A 20,249-nucleotide genomic window follows, 5' to 3' on the forward strand; every position below is an offset into this window, starting at 1 on the left:
TGCTTGAATGTTCCGAAATATTTGTAAGACAGAAGTAACAGTCTGAATAATGGTCTTTAGGCTCACACCACACCATCGTAACAGCGATTGCCATGGCTCGGTGTTTTCCTTTCAACCACTCGGTTAAGCTTGTAGTATGGGTTATGCAGCCAATATGAGGTGCAAAATTTGGGCTTTTGGAGTGAATTTCCCAAACACATAACAAAACTTGTCAAGGTGGTTTAGACAGCAACGAGATTTACTAGTTGCCATTTTTCTTAGTGTAAGTTTTAAACACAAATAGCTTGCACTATCTTTCACAGGAAACACTCACTGAGGATCTCTTTCACACCACTGGTGTACCGCACTAGCCATTTACTGACGATTTGTAGATCTTCTAGCTCTCCTTTTGCAAATCAAAAACAAACAATTAAACATCTAAACAGAATCAGATTCAGAATTTTTATTATCCCATAACATACAAAGTCAAATCACAGATCTGATGTACAGCAAAAAGTGAAATACTGAATACGGAAAATAAAAAAACCTTTTCAAACTCAAAATTGGTATGTGCTAGAACATTTTGAAAGGTATATTCAGATTGTATACACCAAAATACATATGAGTTGATGTATCACATCCCAGATACAAAATAGCTGTTGACTGGTGTTATTGTTATTCCAACCTGAACTTTCTATTGCTTGACTTCATTTTGCACAGTTGTATTATTTAGTTTTTATATGGAGCCATTTCTCAAAGTTTATTTTTATTTTTTAAATACTTATTTATTTCTTTGTGAAAAATAAGGTAATGGAATAATTAATTTTATCACCAAAAAGAAATTATTTACCATCATAAAGTATAACAATTCTAATTTGTAAGTGGAAAGTTTGATACACCTACATTCTTCATAGCAACAGAAGATTGTTTTCTGCTCTTAATGAAACTGTAATACTGATGTATGAAATTAATTATCACATTCTCACATAAATTTTAAGTAGGCCATAACTTATCAAACAAAAACATAATGCTTGCTTTTTATTTTGACACAGGATATGGATGAAAGTATAGTGTTGGAAAAACCAAACTTGTTTTGCCATTTTGCTCAAGGAATTGGTGAACCTAAGTACATGCCAGTGAAAGAGTGGGATGTTTTAACTAAACTACTTCAGGATGCCCTTGTTAGTTATAATGACCTGGTCGCTGCAATGAACCTCGTGCTATTTGAAGATGCTATGATGCATATCTGCAGGTACTTGCAATACAACTTTTTTGAAATATTATGTGAATGTTGCTCCCAAGTCCATACATGAATATGCTTAATGCAGATGAGCTATTACTTCCTTAAGTTTTGCTCCTGTCTGAAATGACACCACTATGAGCTGTTAGATATTTCACATAAGAAATAAGTGCATATTTTCCGCTTGTATAAAAAATTGCAAGCACAAAGAAATTTTCCAAACACTGATTGCCACATTCTATTTATGTTTATAATAATAGCCCAACACTGTAATAATATGAGGATCATGCCAAATAACTCTACCTACATTTTCACCTATTCTCAGTGATTTAATAGAATTTTGTGTACCATAGGGTACTTGTTATTGTACCACTAGTCTTTTACCCATGGTGTTGCCCACATATGCATTTGACACATATATTGCACATGTTTCCTCCTCCCCTCTCTCTTTATCCATCTCTTCCTCCCACCCTCTTTCTCTTTTCACCTCAACCTCCCCATCACCTTCTCCCCTCTTTTTCTGGGCACATCATCCGCTCTCACTATACATCTCCCCCAGCTTCTCTGCATAACTGTGCCCATCCACATAACTAGCCCCTGCACAACACCCCTGCTTTCTTCTGTACCTACATCTGTGTCTGTACTCTGCAAATCACCATGAAGTGCATTGCAGAGGGTGTGTCCCATTGTACCAGTTATTAGGATTTCTTCTGGTTCCATTCATGTATGGAGTGTGGGAAGAATGATTCTTTGAATGCCTCAGTGTATGCTGTAATTATTCTAATCTCATTCTCACTATCCCTATTTGAACGATGCATAGGGATTTGTAGAATATTCGTATAGTCATCATTTAAAGCTGGTTCTCAAACCTTTGTTAGTAGACTTTCTTGGGACAGTTTACATCTATCTTCAAGTCTGCCACTTCAGTTTCTTCAGTATCTTTCTGACACTGTCCCATGGATAAGACAAACCTGTGACCATTTGTGCTGCCCTTCTCTTTATATGTTCAATATCCCCTGTTAGTTCTATTTGGTATGGGTCCCATACACTTGAACAGTATTCTAGAATTGTTGCATGAGTGATTTGTAGGTAATCTCCATCACAGACTGATTGCACTTCCCCAGTATCCTATCAGTAAACCAAAGTCAACCACCTGCTGTACCCATAACTGAGCATGTGTGACCATACCATTTCGTATCTCTACGAAGAGTTACACCCAAGTATTTGTGAGTTGGACAATTCCAACTGCGACTCATTGATATTATAGTCATAGCCTATTTTTTTTTTTTGTTTTTTTTTTTCATTTTGTGAAGTGGACAATTTTATATTTTTGAACATTTAAAGCAAGTTATCAATCTTTGCACTACTTTGAAATTTTACCAAGATGGATGAATACTTATGCAGCTTCTTTTTGACAGTACTTCAGTATAGATAGTTTCATCATCTGCAAAAAGTCAGAGGCTACAGTTAATATTGTTTGCCAGGTCATTGATATACAAAATGATCAGCAAGGTTCCCAAACCACTTACCTTGGGGCACACCTGAAGTTACCTCTACATCCAACAATGGCTCTGCATCCAAGATAACATGCTTTGTCATCCCTACCAAAAAGTCCTCTGTCTAGTCACAAATTTCAGTTGATACCCCACATGATAGTACTTTTGACAATAAGTGTAGGCATGGCACTGAGTCAGATGCTTTTCGGAAATAAGAAATTCTGCATCTACCTGACTGCCTTGATCTGACCATCTCCTCCTCCCTGCTATCTCTGCCCATCTCATCCTTCTCCCCTCTCTCTGTCCATCCCATCCTCCTCCCTCTCCTTGTCAATCACTTCCTTCACCCTCTCTGTCTGTCTCTTCCTCTCCTTTTCTCTTTCCCTTTCATCCTCCCCCCTCTCTCACTTTCCATCTACCCTCCCCTCTTCTTCTCTGCTGTGCCTGACTGTACATGCAGCCCCCAGAAAGGCATGCTGTTACTACCAGCTTGGAGGTTCTAGCCACCACACTACTTATTTTCATATGGCAGGCAGTGTGCATACAAAATTTGTTTGAAATTGATCCAGTGGTTTATGAGAAGATGCTGGACATACATATATACATACATCCTTTTAGTCTCACTGCTACCACAAGAATGTATGTTTGGGTCTCAGTGTGAATGTGTGTAGTTGTACTAGGAAAAGAGCAAGAGCTCGAAAGCTAGTAGTGTTAACTGCCTTCTATTACATGTTTCTGTATGCCATGCACAAGTTCTCTACAGGTGACTGATTGATTTTCCCTCATCTTTCCCTAATTTTATGTATTTTTACATCCTGGTTTCTTCTGAGATCAGTCGTGGATCAGGCAGCTTTATAGTGATTATTTATACACCACTGTGTACATTGGCAGGTCAATAGACACACAAACAAACACAAACATACACACAAAATTCTAGCTTTCGCAACCAATGGTTGCCTCGTCAGGAAAGAGGGAAGGAGAAGGAAAGACAAAAGGATATGGGTTTTAAGGGAGAGGGTAAGGAGTCATTCCAATCCCGGGAGCGGAAAGACTTACCTTAGGGGGAAAAAAGGACAGGTATACACTTGCACACACACACATATCCATCCACACATACACAGACACAAGCAGACATTTGTAAAGGCAAAGAGTTTCTTTGCCTTTACAAATGTCTGCTTGTGTCTGTGTATGTGTGGATGGATATGTGTGTGTGTGCAAGTGTATACCTGTCCTTTTTTTCCCCTAAGGTAAGTCTTTCCGCTCCCGGGATTGGAATGACTCCTTACCCTCTCCCTTAAAACCCATATCCTTTTGTCTTTCCTTCTCCTTCCCTCTTTCCTGACGAGGCAACTGTTGGTTGCGAAAGCTAGAATTTTGTGTGTATGTTTGTGTTTGTTTGTGTGTCTATCGACCTGCCAGCGCTTTTGTTTGGTAAGTCTCATCATCTTTCTTTTTAAATATATTTTTCCCACGTGGAATGTTTCCCTCTATTATATCCACTGTGTACATTGTTATTTATTTAAGTGTGTCTTCTTAACCCCTGCTAAAATTATATGTAGAAAGTTACAAACACATGCACACACACACACACACACACACACACACATACACACACTAACATTGTTAGTATATTATACTTCAACAGTATCTCAATATGAGTCATGAAGTTTTTTGTAACCAGTCACTTTTATTGATAGCTTTCAGGTAAATTACCAATAAATCAATGCCTGCCATTCACTTCACTTACAAAAGAGCCTATGTAATGATTCCCCTTCATGTCACCTCACACTGTTACCTGACAATGTTTTATGATATTTGTGACTCCTGTAATGACTAATTAAAAATGTAGTCAACAGCTGCTATGTTTTTAGGTTTCTTGAGTTGTTCCTCTGCATTAAGGGCTAGTTGCCAGTCAGTTATAATGCTGATATATTGTCAGTTTCTAACTATTATTACTATAATTTTTACTGGGTAACATTTTATCATAGCTACCATAAGTGTTTACACTACTTGTCAATACCTACCCAATTTAACCTGGGAGTACTAATCTCAACAGAACTTAGAGACTCAGATTTCTGTTACAAGTACCATTGTCTAATGACACATCTTCTTACTTCTGAGTGGGAAAATGAGAGTTTCAGATGATGCCATTACTGACTGCAGATACTTAAAGAAGCAAACTATATACATTTATTAATAGTACCACAGATAATGGAACTCTGCATATAAATGTGTGTTATAGCACATGTTTGCAAAGCCGTATTTGGTGCAAGCAATTCTGGAATGCTGCAAACATATTGTCTCCCTGGATATAGTGAGTAGACGACATCAACAAACAGATATTCGCTTTAACTGAATCCGCTGTGGTTTCTTGGTGAAACATTGTAAATTAACTAAACAAATACTGTTTTTTCTCTTGTTTCACAAATTTTATAATTGTCATGCACAACCTAGGTGTCGGGTTATAAGCACATTTTCAAGTACGTTAGTGATTTCCAAAGATGCTAATGCAAAGATAAGCTTGATGATAAGGCAAAGATAATCTTAACTTCTTAATGTATAAATTGTTGGCTTAATGTAAAATTACTTCAATGATCATTTTTTGACAATTTACATATGGAATAACGTAACTCAGCAATTACACTAACATGACTAAACATACCTAGGAGCCGGTCAGAGTGGCCGTGCGGTTCTAGGCGCTACAGTCTGGGGCCGAGTGACCGCTACAGTCGCAGGTTTGGATCCTGGCTCGGGCATGTATGTGTGTGATGTCTTTAGGTTAGTTAGGTTTAATTACTTCTAAGTTCTAGGTGACTGATGACCTCAGAAGATAAGTCGCATAGTGCTCAGAGCTATTTCTGAGCCATACCTAGGAATGAAGATATGCATTAGCCAAGAACTTTTTATCTACTGATGGATTGAGGCCCAGAGTTTTATTTCTATCCTGGAGTTGTGGTATCATCCAAAAGAAGTGAATAATTGAATTGGGTTTGCTCCTACAATAATAGGTGTGAGGGCATACACATCTGTTTCTTAATTTCTAACTGGCTGAGTGTAGCCCCCTTTTTCTCCTGTGTGTGTAAGACTTTTACATCTATGCATGATGGGAGTGGCAACTTGGTGGGGGTAAGGAGGAGGTAGGGTTGTCGAGAGGGAGGGATGGTATGGTGGGGGTGGTGGACAGTGAAGTGCTGCAGGTTAGACAAAGGTCATGGGAGAGGTGGGGAGGGAGAGGGAGCAGTGGAAAAGGAGAGAAATAAAAAGACTGGGTGTGGTGGTGGAATGATGACTGGGTAGTGCTGGAATGGGAACAAGGGCTAGATGGGTGAGGACAGTGACTAACAAAGCTTGAGGCCAGGAGGGTTACGGGAACATAGGATGTATTGCAGGGAAAGTTCCCATCTGCGCAATTCAGAAAAGCTAGTGTTAGTGGCAAGGATCCTTATGGTAAAGGCTGTGAAGCAGTTAATGAAATGGATATCATGTTTGGAAGCATGTTGAGCAACACGGTGGTCCACTTGTTTCTTGGCCACAGTTTGTCAGTGGCCTTTCATGCAGACAGACAGCTTGTTGGTCGTCATGCCTACATAGAATGCAGCACAGTGATTGCAGCTTAGCTTGTAGATCACACGACTGGTTTTACAGGTAGTCATGCCTTTGATGGGACAGGTGATGTTACTGACTGGACTGGAGAAGGTGGTGGTGGGATGATGTATGGGACAGGTCTTGCATCTAGGTCTGTTACAGTGGTAAGAGGTAAGGGATTGGGAGCAGGGCCTGTGTAAGGATGGACGAGTATATTGTGTAGGTTCGGTGAATGGTGGAACACCACTGTTGGAAGTATAGTGGGCAGGACATTTCTCATTTCATGGCACAATGAGAGGTAATCAAAATCCTGGCGGAGAATGTAATTCAGTTGCTCCAGTTCTGGGTGGTATTGAGTTACGAGGGGAATGCTTTTCTGTAGCTGGACGATAGGACTTTGGGAGGTGGTGAGGGACTGGAAAGGTGAGGCATGGGAGATTCGTTTTTGTACAAGGTTTGGAGGGTAATTACGGTCAGTGAAGGCTTCAGTGAGACCCGCGGTATATTTCGAGAGTGCCAAACAAGATATCCTTCATTTCAATGACTGCTTCACAGCCTGTGCCATATGGATCCTTCCTACCAACACCAACTTTTCTGAAATGTGCAGGTGGGAACTTTCCCTGCAACACATCCTATGTTCCCGTAACCCTCCTGGCCTCAACCTGTGTTAGTCACTGTCCTCACCCATCCAGCCCCTTCCTTGTTCCCATTCCAGAACTACACAGAAGTCATTCCATCACCACTCCCAGTCTTTTTATTTCTCACCTTTTCCACTACCTCCCCCGCCACCCCCTCTCCACATCTCCCGTGCCCACTATCTAACCTGCAGCACTTTACTGACTGCCACACACTCCCCACCCCAGCCTCCTCCTTACCCCTACCCAGTCACCACTCCGATCATGCACTGGTGCTGCTACTCACAGTGTGGTTTCATTTGCATGAGACTGCAGTCATGTGTGAGAGTTGTGTGTGTGTGTGTGTGTGTGTGTGTGTGTGTGTATTGTTTTGAAGGCTTTAATGGATGAAAGCTTCGTGAGAGTCTTTTTGTTGTGCCTATCTGCGACTTAGCATCTCTGCTATATGGTGAGTAGCAACTTTCCTTCTCACAATATTGTTACATTCCATCCACGATTTTCCATTGTTTGATTGTACATCTATTATGTATTTGTGGTTATTGTTAAGGCAACGTTCCCCAAAGGCTGAATCAGGCTTTTTCAATCTCCAGCTTCTATGGTGTTTTTTAAGCCTGATGCAGATTGACCTCCTTGTCTGTCCAATGTAGCCATAGTAACACTCACGGCATGTGATTTTATAAACCCCACTTTTTCTCATGGCTGGTTGTTTGGCTTTTGCATTGAACAAGCGACTACCTATTGTCTAAGGGACATAGTGTGATGGAACCAATGATTGTAGATCATAATGCACTAATTACCAAACTAAATACAAAATCAGTAAGTAATCAGTCAGGTACTACTTGTCATTTAAAGTATGTGTTCAACAGCAGAATCATTAAAACAGAGAAATTAGAACACTTTGTAAATGCATTATAATTTTTTAACTGGAAAGAAGAAACTGAAGGAATACAGAAAGTGATTCATTCTATCTCTATTTGATATTAATAGTTAACATTTTCCAACAGCACCCAGTACAAGAAATACGCATTGTTGCAATTAATCACAGAAAAAAAGGTCAACAGGAAAGAGATTGAAGAAACAAAAAAGGGCTAAAATGTCAATTATATTGCAAAGATCCATGATCCAAACATGGCAGCTTTAGACACAGTGAATGTAGGACAGAGTCACAGTTCATAAAGTCTTCAAGTCCGATAAATTTAATGAGTACTTTGTGAGAACAGTCAAAAAAACTGTAAATGAGATTCCAGATATGGGTATAGACCATATAAGTATTATGATGCAAAACTATGGTTGTACCATGAGTGAGTGGTAAAAATTGCATACTAATGAGATCACAAGTGCAGTGAAAGCTTAGAAGCCATCAGAGAGTCCAGATTCCTATTGCTTGGCTTGTGCTGTCCTGAAGAAAATTGTTTGTGAAATTTGAGAACCATTAAATGAACGCTTCTCCTCTGGTACTTTCCCAGTCTTTTTAAAAGTAGCTCGAACAGCAGCAGTCTACAGAAAAGGTGATGCTGGTGAAATGTCAGGCTACAGGCCAATGCCAACTGGCTAAAGCCACGGACTCTACATCTATATACGTACCTCACAAGCCACCGTATGGTGCATGGTGGAGGATACCACATATGACAACTACTCATTTCCTTTCCAGTGCGACTCACAAATAGACCAAGAGAAAAATGACTGCACATAAGCCTCTATATGAGCCCTAATTTTTTGCATCTTATCTTTGTGATCCTTATGCAAAATGTACATTGGGGCAGTAGAATCGTTCTGCTGTCAGCCTCAAATCTTGATTCTATAATTCTGTCAATAGTACCTCATGAAAAGAATGTTGTCTTCTCTCCAGGGATTCATGAAGCATCACTGTAATACTTTCTTGCCAGTCGAACCTACCAGTAACAAATCTAGCAGCATGTCTCTGAATTGCTTCGATGTCTTGCTTTAATCTGATCTGGTGGAGATATCAAGCACTCGAGCAGTCACACTAGTGTTCTGTACATGGTTTCCTTTATAGATGAGGTACACTTTTCCACAAATCTCCCAATAGAATGAAGTTCACCTTCCCTTCTACCAATATGGCATGCTCATTGCTCTTCATGTCACCTTGCAGCATTACTCCTTGACACAATCAATATGAGTGTGCCAAGCAGCACACTACTAATCATGTATTTAAAAGTTACAGTATTGTTTTTCCTATGAGGCTGCATAACTTACATTTTTCCACATTTAGAGCAAGCTGCCATTCATTAAACCAGCTAGAAATTCCAAGTCATCCTGTGTCCTAAAGTCACTCATCGATGACACCTTATTTTACAGTGCTGCGTCATCAGCAAACAGCTGTAAATTGCTTCTCAGCCTGTCCATCAGTTCATTTATGTAAATAGAGAAGAGATTGGACTCAATCATTCATCCCTGAGGCACTCCTGATGATATCCTTGTTTCTCATGAACACTCACCATTGAGGAACTGTACTGGGTTCTATAGAAATATAGACTATGGAATCTGTGTGTTGCCCTTCTACTGTGGTTCACAGGATATCGTGTGAGAAACGGGCCAGCTGAGTTTCACACAAGTGATGTTTTGTAAATCTGTGCTGATTTGTGGATGGAAGCTTTTCTGTCTCAAGGAAATTAATTACATTTGAACTCAGAATTTGTTCAAGAATTCTGCAGCAAACTGGTCTGTAATTATGTGGATGCATTCTTTTACCTTTCTTATATACAAGAGTTGCCTGAACTTTTTTTCCAGTCACTGGGACTTTGCAGTGGGTGAGAGTTTCATGATAAATTCAAGCTAAGTAAGTGGCCAGTGCTGCAGAGTATTCTCTGTAAAACTGGATAGGAATTCCATCTGGCCCTAGAAACTTATTTGTTTTCAACTCTTTCAGTTGATTTCTCTACTCCAGGGATACATATTTCTATGCCCTCCATGCAGCAGTCAGTGTGACACTAAAACAACCGTGTGTTTGTATAATCCTTCTTCAAGAATGATTACTTAAATGTGAAATTTAAAACTTCAGCTTTCCTTTTGCTACTATTGCTGCTCCATACTGGTCGATGAGTGACTGGACAGAAGCTGTCGACTGCTTAGTGATTTTACACATAACCAGATTTATCTTGGGTGCTTAGCAAGATCTCCCTAAGGCATGATGTTGAAAGCTGTTGTATGCTTCATGCATTGATCTTGTTATAGATGCATGAATTTCCAATAACTTTTTCCTGTTGACATTTGCACATTGTTTTTTGGACTGAGAGGGCAACAATCTCTGTTTCAAAATTGTTAAGGCTTTCATGGCCACTTGCAAATTGCCTATTCCTTCTTTCTTGGGTTCTTTAGTAGATGTTGGTTTGATGGTATTTCTGATGTTTTTTCAGAACATGTGGCTGACATTGTCAAAACTTCACTCCCCATTGTTGGTGGTGGACTGGAGTTGAGCTTGTGGCCGCAGATTATATGGACCTGCTGCATCAACACCCAAGGGTTTTTGTATGGACATTACCAGTGCAGGAATATACAGTATACCATGTACATGTGGAAAAGTCTGTGTTGGAATGACTGGGTGATCAATCAACACCCTGGTCACTGAATGTATGTGGCATTTCAGGTTGTAACAGGTGGAGAGATTGGCCGTGGAGAAGCACACGCTATGTGAGACTGACCACATAAATAAAACTCACCAACACAGAGCTCTTACTGTGGAGAAGACCTACCACACCTGCTTGTTCAGGAAAGCTATAGAATTCCTCAAAATGACAATAGCTTCAATAAGAAAAAGGAAAGCCTCAGTGTGAATGTGTCCAGGATTCCCGTGTTGCAGCGAATGATCATTGCAGATAGCAAGGAGAGAACCATAGTAATAATGACCACAGAAAAACCCTTGGCTGTGAACTTGACTCCAATCCGTCACCAGCAATGTAGGGTGAAGCATTAACATTGCTAGAGACTCACACTGCTGAAACATCAGAAAAATCATCAAACCAACATTGGCCAAAAAACCTGAGACAGAAGCCAACAGACAATATGTCAATGTCAGACAGCAAGATGACAGAAGCTTGACACTTGAAACACATTGCTGTTGATTATTATGTTCCTAATAGTAGCAGTTGTATGCTAAAATAGTTACAACAGTTACCTTAAAATCACTGCCTCTGCTGCTTAAGATGGTGAACATTAAAATAATTAATAGACTTACATTCCATAATATCTATGTAAATCATAATACAGGTAGAGATACAGGTTGATTTCATTATTCTTATGAGTATTCAAAATTTTCATGGGTTTGATAACAAACAAGGCTTCTGTGATGCAAAATTATCTGATTACATCCCAGCATTTAAAAAATAGTTTATACTTGTCACTAATTTGTTACTATGGCCTTACCATTACCACATTATAAAACTTATCAAATGTAAGTGAATGAGTAACTTTGCCAAATTGCTGTATTAAAACATTTAGTTTTCACTATTCTCCAGAATCAACCGCATTCTTGAAACACCTAGAGGCAGTGCTCTACTTGTGGGCGTTGGTGGATCAGGAAAGCAATCTCTGTCTCGCCTTGCTGCTTTCATCTCCAGTCTTGAGGTAGCACAGATACAACTACGCAAAGGTTATGGAATTCCTGATCTCAAGGTCTGTTGTTAATTCATATTTCTTCCATTATTTTAAATGTAATGTTAAATACAACACTTTTTTCTATTTCATTTGTTTGTAAAAAATGATATGTTCATAATTACCAGGATTTAGTGGGCAGTTAAGTGCAGTGAAAATGGTGCATTATGTTTCCTTCACAATAAGCGATATGGAAACAGTTTGATGTTGATAGCAAGTAAGTCATTGTAAATATTCAAGTGAAGCATTGAAATAAGATTTGGGCTCCCTGAACAGAAGAGTATCATATTCTGAAAACAATTGTGATGTTATTCTCAACTTCTATCTCAACTTCTTTCTCTGTTGTCTTTATAAATTAAGTCATTTATATTTAGTTGATATTTTTCTCTTACAGCTTATTTCATTGCAAACTCTGCGTACAGTAATAATGAAACTTCTGGAGGACATTTTCCATATATCTATCTATGATTTTCTGTTTATTGTTTTGTATTTTGCCTCAAACTTTTCTGGTAAATTTGACCCATTTGGTAATAAACACTAAACTATTTAGAAAAGATAAAGAAGAAAGTTAACTAAAACAAGCCTGTTACAAGAAATTCAGGGCCTGTAGTTGTTTGTCATCAACTACACTTCAAAATACTTCAACTGGGCACCTGCCAGCTCATCTTCAGGTGAACCATCAAAGACTGATGAAGATGTCCTCCATTCAGAGTATATAGCATGCTCTGAGTATTTTGGATGTGTGTACAGACAATGTAAGCACACTTATTGTTTGTGGTTGGTAATGACAACTCAATGCAGAGTTGGTATTTGTGGGCTTATGATGAACTTAATCCCTCAGAGAGCCATCATTCTTCCATCTAACTAAACCTTCCAAGAAAGACAGACAACTAACTTTTATCATTCCATATTGAACTGTATGTTCTTATCAGTGGAGCTGAAATGGTGGAAGAACTCTGATAATGTATCTTCTCCATGAGGCCACACTATGAAAGTATTACTCATGTACCTCCAAAATACAGCTGATTTAAGTGCTGCTGACTTGAGCTCTCTCTCCCCAAAGTATTCTGTTAAAAAGGTTGTCTAACACAGTTGACAGACTGCTACCCATGGCATTGCTTTTCTTTGAATGTTGCAGAAAAATAAGATAAGGAATTTGCTGTGCTCTTTTGAAGACTTGTCCTCAATGCAGTAACCTTACCTCCACAGAAAAGGCTGCACTATGAAAGGATCCTGACATAGTGGTACTAACAGATGATGCAACAGTATTGTTATCTTGTAGTGTGTATGTTGATAAGATGTCTGATCTACTAAGCAGTTCCACCTATAGGAAGATTGATTACAATTGTACAGGATGTTTGCAGTGGAAGGCTTCTGCACTCCTGAATTTTTCATTGTTATCTCAATGGACCATCACAGAGTAGGACCATATGGTTGCATACCACCAAGACTGTTTGGCCTTCTTAAAATTCATAAATGAGGTCTCCCTTTATGGACAATAGTGAACAACATTGGTGGCCCCACATACATTTTAGCCAAACGTCTTGCTTTGTTACTGAGGCCATTGGTGGGCTAATTCACACATCATATACAAAACTTGACCGATGTTATCAACAGACTGGAGGCTCTCTGTCTAATTAGTTCAGACTATTTTGTCAACTTTGATGTAGTATTTCTTTTTACAGAGGTGCCACTCACAAAATATTTGTCACTAATTGGTGGTAAGTTTCAGGTGGACATCACTGCTTTGTTTTGGCATGCCCTTTCCTCAACCTGTTTTATGTTTAGTTAAGAATATTTTGAGCAGACTGATCGCACTGCCATGGGCAGCCCTCTGTCTCCCCTGGTGGCCACCCTTTTAGTGTAGGACTTTGAGGAGAGAGCACTTCAATCAGCAGCTCTTAAACCAACTGTATTTCGGAGATATGTGGATGATACTTTCATAGTGTGGCCTCATGGAGAAGATGAATTACTGGGAGTTTTCCAGTACTTCAACTCCATCCATAATAACATCCGGTTCACTATGGAATTAGAAAAAGGTGGGGGTCTGCCTTTTTTGGGATGTTTTGGTAAGATAGGGCATTCAGTTTATCATAAAGCCAGATATAGCTACTTGTATTTACAATCATCAAGTTGTCATCACCCATTGCAACCTATGAATGTGCTTAAATAGCTTTCACACAGATATCACACTCTCTCACATACAGACAGATTGTTTGCCTAAAGAAATTGCCAACCTAAAGACAGTGTTCAGAGAAAATGGATATTCTACCTGGCAGATTAACAGGGCACTGTCAGTTAAAACCAAGATAAAGAGGAGAGCACACTTGCCAAATCTCTATCTTTTCTTCCCTTTGTTGGCAATATTTCATTTAAAATAGCAAGAATCCTCCATAATTTTCAGATGAAAGTGATCTTCCCCTTATCATCTGAGATTGCTAACCTTCTGGGATCAGTGAAGGACAATTTGTTATTGCAGAAGATTGGAATTAAAAAAAAATAGATTGCCAATGCAATTTGCTTATATATGCCAGAGCACACATCCAGTGGAACAATGTTTAGTACCACACTTGCTTTTTGCAACAAAAAAGTCTGGTGTTGCTGAACATTGCATCTACATCTGGAGTACATAAAACGATAATTTTGGCCATAGCAAAATATTTTAGGGATTCCATTATTAAAGATTCCATGGAAATATGTTTGGCATAAAATCTGATGAACTATGACAGTGGCTACCACCTGGACAATGTGTGGAATCCTGTCATCTCCATAATGTGCTGAAATCGAAGGCAACGGAGTACACCGAAGCCTGCAGCAAGCGGCAGTGCGGAAGACAGCTGAGTTTCACAGTTCCACCAGCAAGAACACTGCCATGAAGTAGTGTGTCCCATCTGTCAACTTGATTTTGACACATACTTAACATCGCACAATATCATGGAGTGTAGTTATCCATCTCAAGGCCTTGCCGCAGTGATAACACCAGCTCCCGTCAGATCATCAAAGTTAAGCATTGTTGAGCTTGGCTAGCACTTGGATGGGTGATCATCCGGTATGCCGAGTGTTGTTGGTAAGCGGGTGCACTCAGCTCTTGTGAGGCAAATTTAGGAGCTATTTGACTGAGAAGTGGTGGGTCCAGTATGAAAACTGACAATTGCCGGCAGAGTGGTGTGCTGACCACATGCCCCTCCATATCCTCATCCTGTGATGCCTATAGGCCGAGAATGACATGGCAGTTGATTAGTACTGTTGAGCCTTATGAGACCTGTTCAGATGGAGAAGCTGTCCATCTGCAAGCCTGAAATCTCTTCAGACACTCAGTTTACCAGGAAAATGTTAAAATTCATATAAATCAAGTCTGTTATAATCATGAAAACCAGGTAGAGCTCCATATCAATGATCAGCAGAAGAATGGCGCAAATATTTTCAGGAGAAAAGTTCTCTTTATCTAGAGAGCAGAAGAAAGGGGAGAGTTAGAATGTCTCTTAGTGGTTTGACTAATGCAGTTTTGTGCCAGTACACATACTCTCTAATGCTGTTTGTGGTTGATTACAAGAATTTAGGACAAACCATGCAATTCCTAACCACAATACTAGGAGTAAAAATTATTCCTATATAGGCTATGCATGCTTTTGTAGGGTTCAGAACAGAGTTTTATATTCTGCTGCTAGCATCAATAATACATTGCCAGTAGACATCAGGCAGAAAATTGAAAATCTCCAGATATTAAAAAACCAATTAAACTTTACCTTATGAGCCCTTCTTTCTATAAATTAACAGTATATTTGTACTCACAGGTGTAAATTTCACTGTTGCTTCTAACATTTGTGTTAAACATATCTGTATTTCTCCTATATGTTGACAGATGATCTTGTGTTATGTGCAGAGTTAATTATTTGATTTTTTTCTGTATTACATACACTGACAGAAAAAAAAATCACAGCTCCAAGAAGGAATTGTGCAATACAAACGAAAGTTGGTAGGCATGTTTCTACATCTGAAATATGATGTTTGTCCAAATTTTGCACTAGTTGCTTAATAATGGCAATAGTTGTGCCACTGTGAGGATGCAAATCAGGTTTGCTTTAAATATACGTGGTGATGCTCGCAACTGTTAGTTACTTTTTAGAATGGATGCTGTGAGTTGATGTTAGTCAAGAATGCCTTTAAGCTGACAAAGATGCAAGTATCAACACCACTGAGTTTGAATGATGTTGGGTGACAGGGCTATAGAAGGTGAATGTTCCTTCTGCAATATTGCAGAAAGACTTGGCAGGAATAGAGCTGTTGTGCATGATTGCTGACAGTGGTGGTTACAGGAATGTATGGTCAAAAGAAAGCTGGGCTCCAGATAGAATGGCCATATGGGAGGGAAGACTATCCTGTTTGGCATATGGCTCTGGTGCATCGCACTGCATGTGCAACTGCAAGTTGAGCTGCAGTTGGCACCACAGTAATGCAATGAACTGTTATAAATTGGTTACTTCACAGACAGCCCCAAGCCAGATACCCTGTAGCGTGCATTCCACTGAACCCAAACCATCACCATTTGTAATTTGATTGGTGTCAAGTGAGAGCTCATTGGAGGGCAGGGTGTAGATCTGTTGTGTTTTATGATGAAAGCTGGCTCTTCGATGCCAGTCATGACTGTGTGATGGTTAGAAGGAGGCCATTTGAGGGCCTGCAACCAACCTGCTGTAGACACACTGGACCTATACATGGAGTTATGCTCTGGGATGTGATTTTGTATGACAGCAGGAGCACTATCATTGTTAGCCCATGCACCCTGACTGCAAATTTGTACATCAATCTGATGATTCAACCTGTTGTGCCGCCATTCCTGAACAGCATTCCAGGGGGTGTTTTCCAACAGGATAATTCTGGCCCACATACCACTGTTGTAACCCAGTAGGCTCTGTAGAGTGTTGACATCTTGGCTTGGCCTGTTCAATCACCAGATCTGCCTCCAGTGAAACACACATGGGACATCATCGGATGACAGCTGCAGCATCATCCATAGCCAGAATTAACCATCCCTGTATTGCCCAACCAAGTGCAACAGGCATGGAACTCCATCCCTGAACTAACACCTGGCACCTGTGCATCAGAATGCATGCATGTTTGCATGCTTGTATCAGCATTCTGGCAGTTACACTGGTTATGAATGTACCAGCATTTCACATTTGCAGTGGCTTACCTTGCCCTGTGATCTTGCAATGTTAACCACTTAAATATGTATGTATGTATGTAAAAACAGCTTCAGAGGCTTTTGACCCAGATCTATGTAGTCCTTTTCTACATCCACACCTACATCTACATCTACATCTACATGGATACTCTGCAAATCACATTTAAGTACCTGGCAAAGGGTTCATTGAACCACCTTCACAATTCTCTATTATTCCAATCTCATATAGTGGTCAGAAAAAACCATCACTTATATCTTTCTGTAGTAGGTGAATATGGATTGGGGGTAAGAAATGAAAGAGGAAGCCGTCTGGTAGAATTTTGCACAAAGCAAAACTTAATCATAGCTAACACTTGGTTCAAGAATCATGAAAGAAGGTTGTATACACAGAAGAAACCTGGAGATACTAGAAGGTATCAGATAGGTTATATAATGATAAGACAGAGATTTAGGAACCAGGTTTTAAATTGTAAGACATTTCCAGGGGCAGATGTGGACTCTGACCACAATCTATTGGTTATGAATTGTAGATTAAAACTGAAGAAACTGCAAAAATGTGGGAATTTGATGGGACCAGATAAAGTGACTAAACCAGAGGATGTAGAGGGTTTCAGGGAGAGCATAAGGGAACAGTTGACAGAAATGGGGGAAAGAAATACAGTAGAAGAAGAATGGGTAGCTTTGAGGGATGAAGTAGTGAAGGTAGCAGAGGATCAAGTAGGTAAAAAGACGAGAGCTAGTAGAAAGCCTTGGGTAACAGAAGAAATATTAAATTTAATTGATGAAAGGAGAAAATATAAAAATGCAGTAAATGAGGCAAGCAAAAAGGAATACAAATGTCTCAAAAATGAGAGCGACAGGAAATGCAATATGGGTAAGCAGGGATGGCTAGAGGACAAATGTAAGGATGTAGGGGCTTATCTCACTAGAGGTAAGATAGATACTGCCTACAGGAAAATTAAAGAGACCTTTGGAGAAAAGAGAGCCACTTCTATGAATATCAAGAGCTCAGATGGGAACCCAGTTCTAAGCAAAGAAGGGAAAGCAGAAAGGTGGAAAGTGTATATAGAGGGTCTATACAAGGGCTATGTACTTGAGGACAATATTATGGAAATGGAAGAGGATGTAGATGAAGATGAAATGGGAGATATGATACTGCGTGAAGAGTTTGACAGAGCACTGAAAGACCTGAGTTGAAACAAGGCGCCAGGAGTAGACGACATTCCATTAGAACTACTGACAGTCTTGGGAGAGCCAGTCTTGACAAAACTCTATCATCTGGTGAGCAAGATGTATGAGACAGGTAAAATACCCTCAGACTTCAAAGAAGAATATAATAATTCCAGTCCCAAAGAAAGCAGGTGTTGACAGATGTGAAAATTACCGAACTATCAGTTTAATAAGTCACGGCTGCAAAATACTTACGTGAATTCTTTACAGACGAATGGAAAAACTGATAGAAGCTGACCTCGGGGAAGATCAGTTTGGATTCCCTAGAAATGTTGGAACATGTGAGGCAATACTGACCCTACAACTTATCTTAGAAGAAAGATTAAGGAAAGGCAAACCTACATTTCTAGCATTTGTAGACTTAGAGAAAGCTTTTGACTATGTTGACTGGAATACTCTCTTTCAAATTCTGAAGGTGGCAGGGGTAAAATACAGGGAGTGAAAGGCTATTTACAATTTGTACAGAAACCAGATGGCAGTTATAAGAGTCGAGGGGCATGAAAGGGAAGCAGTGGTTGGGAAGGGAGAGAGACAGGGTTGTAGCCTCTCCCCGATGTTATTCAATCTGTATATTGAGCAAGCAGTAAAGGAAACAAAAGAAAAATTTGGGGTAGGTATTAAAATCCATGGAGAAGAAATAAAAACTTTGAGGTTCGCCGATGACATTGTAATTCTGTCAGAGACAGCAAAGAACTTGGAAGAGCAGTTGAACAGAATGGACAGTGTCTTGAAAGGAGGTTATAAGATGAACGTCAACAAAAGCAAAACGAGGATAATGGAATGTAGTTGAATTAAGTCGGTTGATGTGAGGGAATTAGATTTGGAAATGAGACACTTAAAGTAGTAAAGGAGTTTTGCTATTTTGGGAGCAAAATAACTGATTATGGTCTAAGTAGAGAGGATATAAAATGTAGACCGGCAATGGCAAGGAAAGCGTTTCTGAAGAAGAGAAATTTGTTAACATCGAGTATAGATTTAAGTGTTTGGAAGTATTTTCTGGAAGTATTTGTATGGAGTGTAGCCATGTATGGAAATGAACCATGAACGATAAATAGCTTAGACAAGATGAGAATAGAAGCTTTTGAAATGAGGTTCTACGGAAGAATGCTGGAGATTGGATGGGTAGATCACGTAACTAATGATGAGGTACTAAATAGAATAGGGGAGAAGAGGAATTTGTGGCACAAATAGACTAGAAGAAGGGATCGGTTGGTAGGACATGTTCTGAAGCATCAAGGGACACCAATTTAGTGTTGTGGGGCAGCGCAGAGTTTAAAAATCATAGAGGGAGACAAAGAGATGAATATACTAAGCAGATTCAGAAGGACGCAGGTTCCAGTAGGTACTTGGAGATGAAGAAGCTTGCACAGGATAGAGCAGCATGGAGAGCTGCATCAAACCAGTCTCAGGACTGAAGACCACAACAACAACAGGTTGGTGTCAAGAAAATATTTTTGCATTCAGAGGACAAGGTTGGTGATTGGAATTTCGTGAGAAGATTCCATCACAGTGAAACCACCTTTGTTTTAAAGATGTCCAGCCCAAATCCTATATCATTTCTGTGACAGTCTCTCCCATATTTCGCGATAATACAAAACATGCTGCCCTTCTTTGAACTTTTTCAATGTACCCTGTCAATCCTATCTGGTAAGGATACCACACTGCAAAGCAGTATTCTAAAAGAGGATGGATAAGTGTAGTGTAGGTAGTCTCCTTAGTAAATCTTTTACATTTTCTAAGTGCCCTGCTAATAAAATGGAGTCTTTTGCTAGCGTTCCCCACTACATTTTGTTCCTTCCAATTTAAGTTGTTTGTAAGTGTGATTCCTTGGTATTTAGTTGAATATATGGCCTTTAGATTTGACTGATTTATTATGTAAACATAGTTTAACGGATTCCTTTTAGCACTTATGTGGATGACCTCACATTTTTCGTCATTTAGGGTCAAAATCATTTTGTTATTTCTTTTGATCTTCTGATGACTTTATTAGTCTATAAATGGCAGCGTCATCTGCAAACAACAGAAGACGGCTGCTCAGATTGTCTCCCAAATCATTTGTATAGATAAGGAACAGCAAAGGGCCTATAACATTACCTTGGGGAGCACCAGAAATCTCTTCTGTTTTTACTACGAACTGTGACCTCTCTGACAGGAAATCACAAATCCAGTCACATAACTGAGACGATACTCCATAAGCACGCAGTTTCACTACAAGCTACTTGTGTAGTAGAGTGTCAAAGCCTTCCAGAAATCCAGAAATAAGGAATCAATCTGAAATCCCTTGTCAG

The 20,249-nt window shown here is 39.5% G+C and overlaps 1 protein-coding gene across 1 annotated transcript in view; it reads left to right on the forward strand.

The window, feature by feature from the left end:
• Nucleotides 1-20,249, forward strand: part of LOC126176568 (dynein beta chain, ciliary) — a 790,269-nt gene that overhangs the window by 503,619 nt on the left and 266,401 nt on the right. The window contains exons 52-53 of the mRNA XM_049923728.1: nucleotides 1,032-1,231; nucleotides 11,411-11,567. Coding sequence (XP_049779685.1) covers nucleotides 1,032-1,231; nucleotides 11,411-11,567 — 357 coding nt within the window. The remainder of the gene's footprint in view (nucleotides 1-1,031; nucleotides 1,232-11,410; nucleotides 11,568-20,249) is intronic.

This window comes from Schistocerca cancellata, chromosome 3 (genome assembly GCF_023864275.1).
Source record: "Schistocerca cancellata isolate TAMUIC-IGC-003103 chromosome 3, iqSchCanc2.1, whole genome shotgun sequence".
Lineage (NCBI taxonomy): Eukaryota > Metazoa > Arthropoda > Insecta > Orthoptera > Acrididae > Schistocerca > Schistocerca cancellata.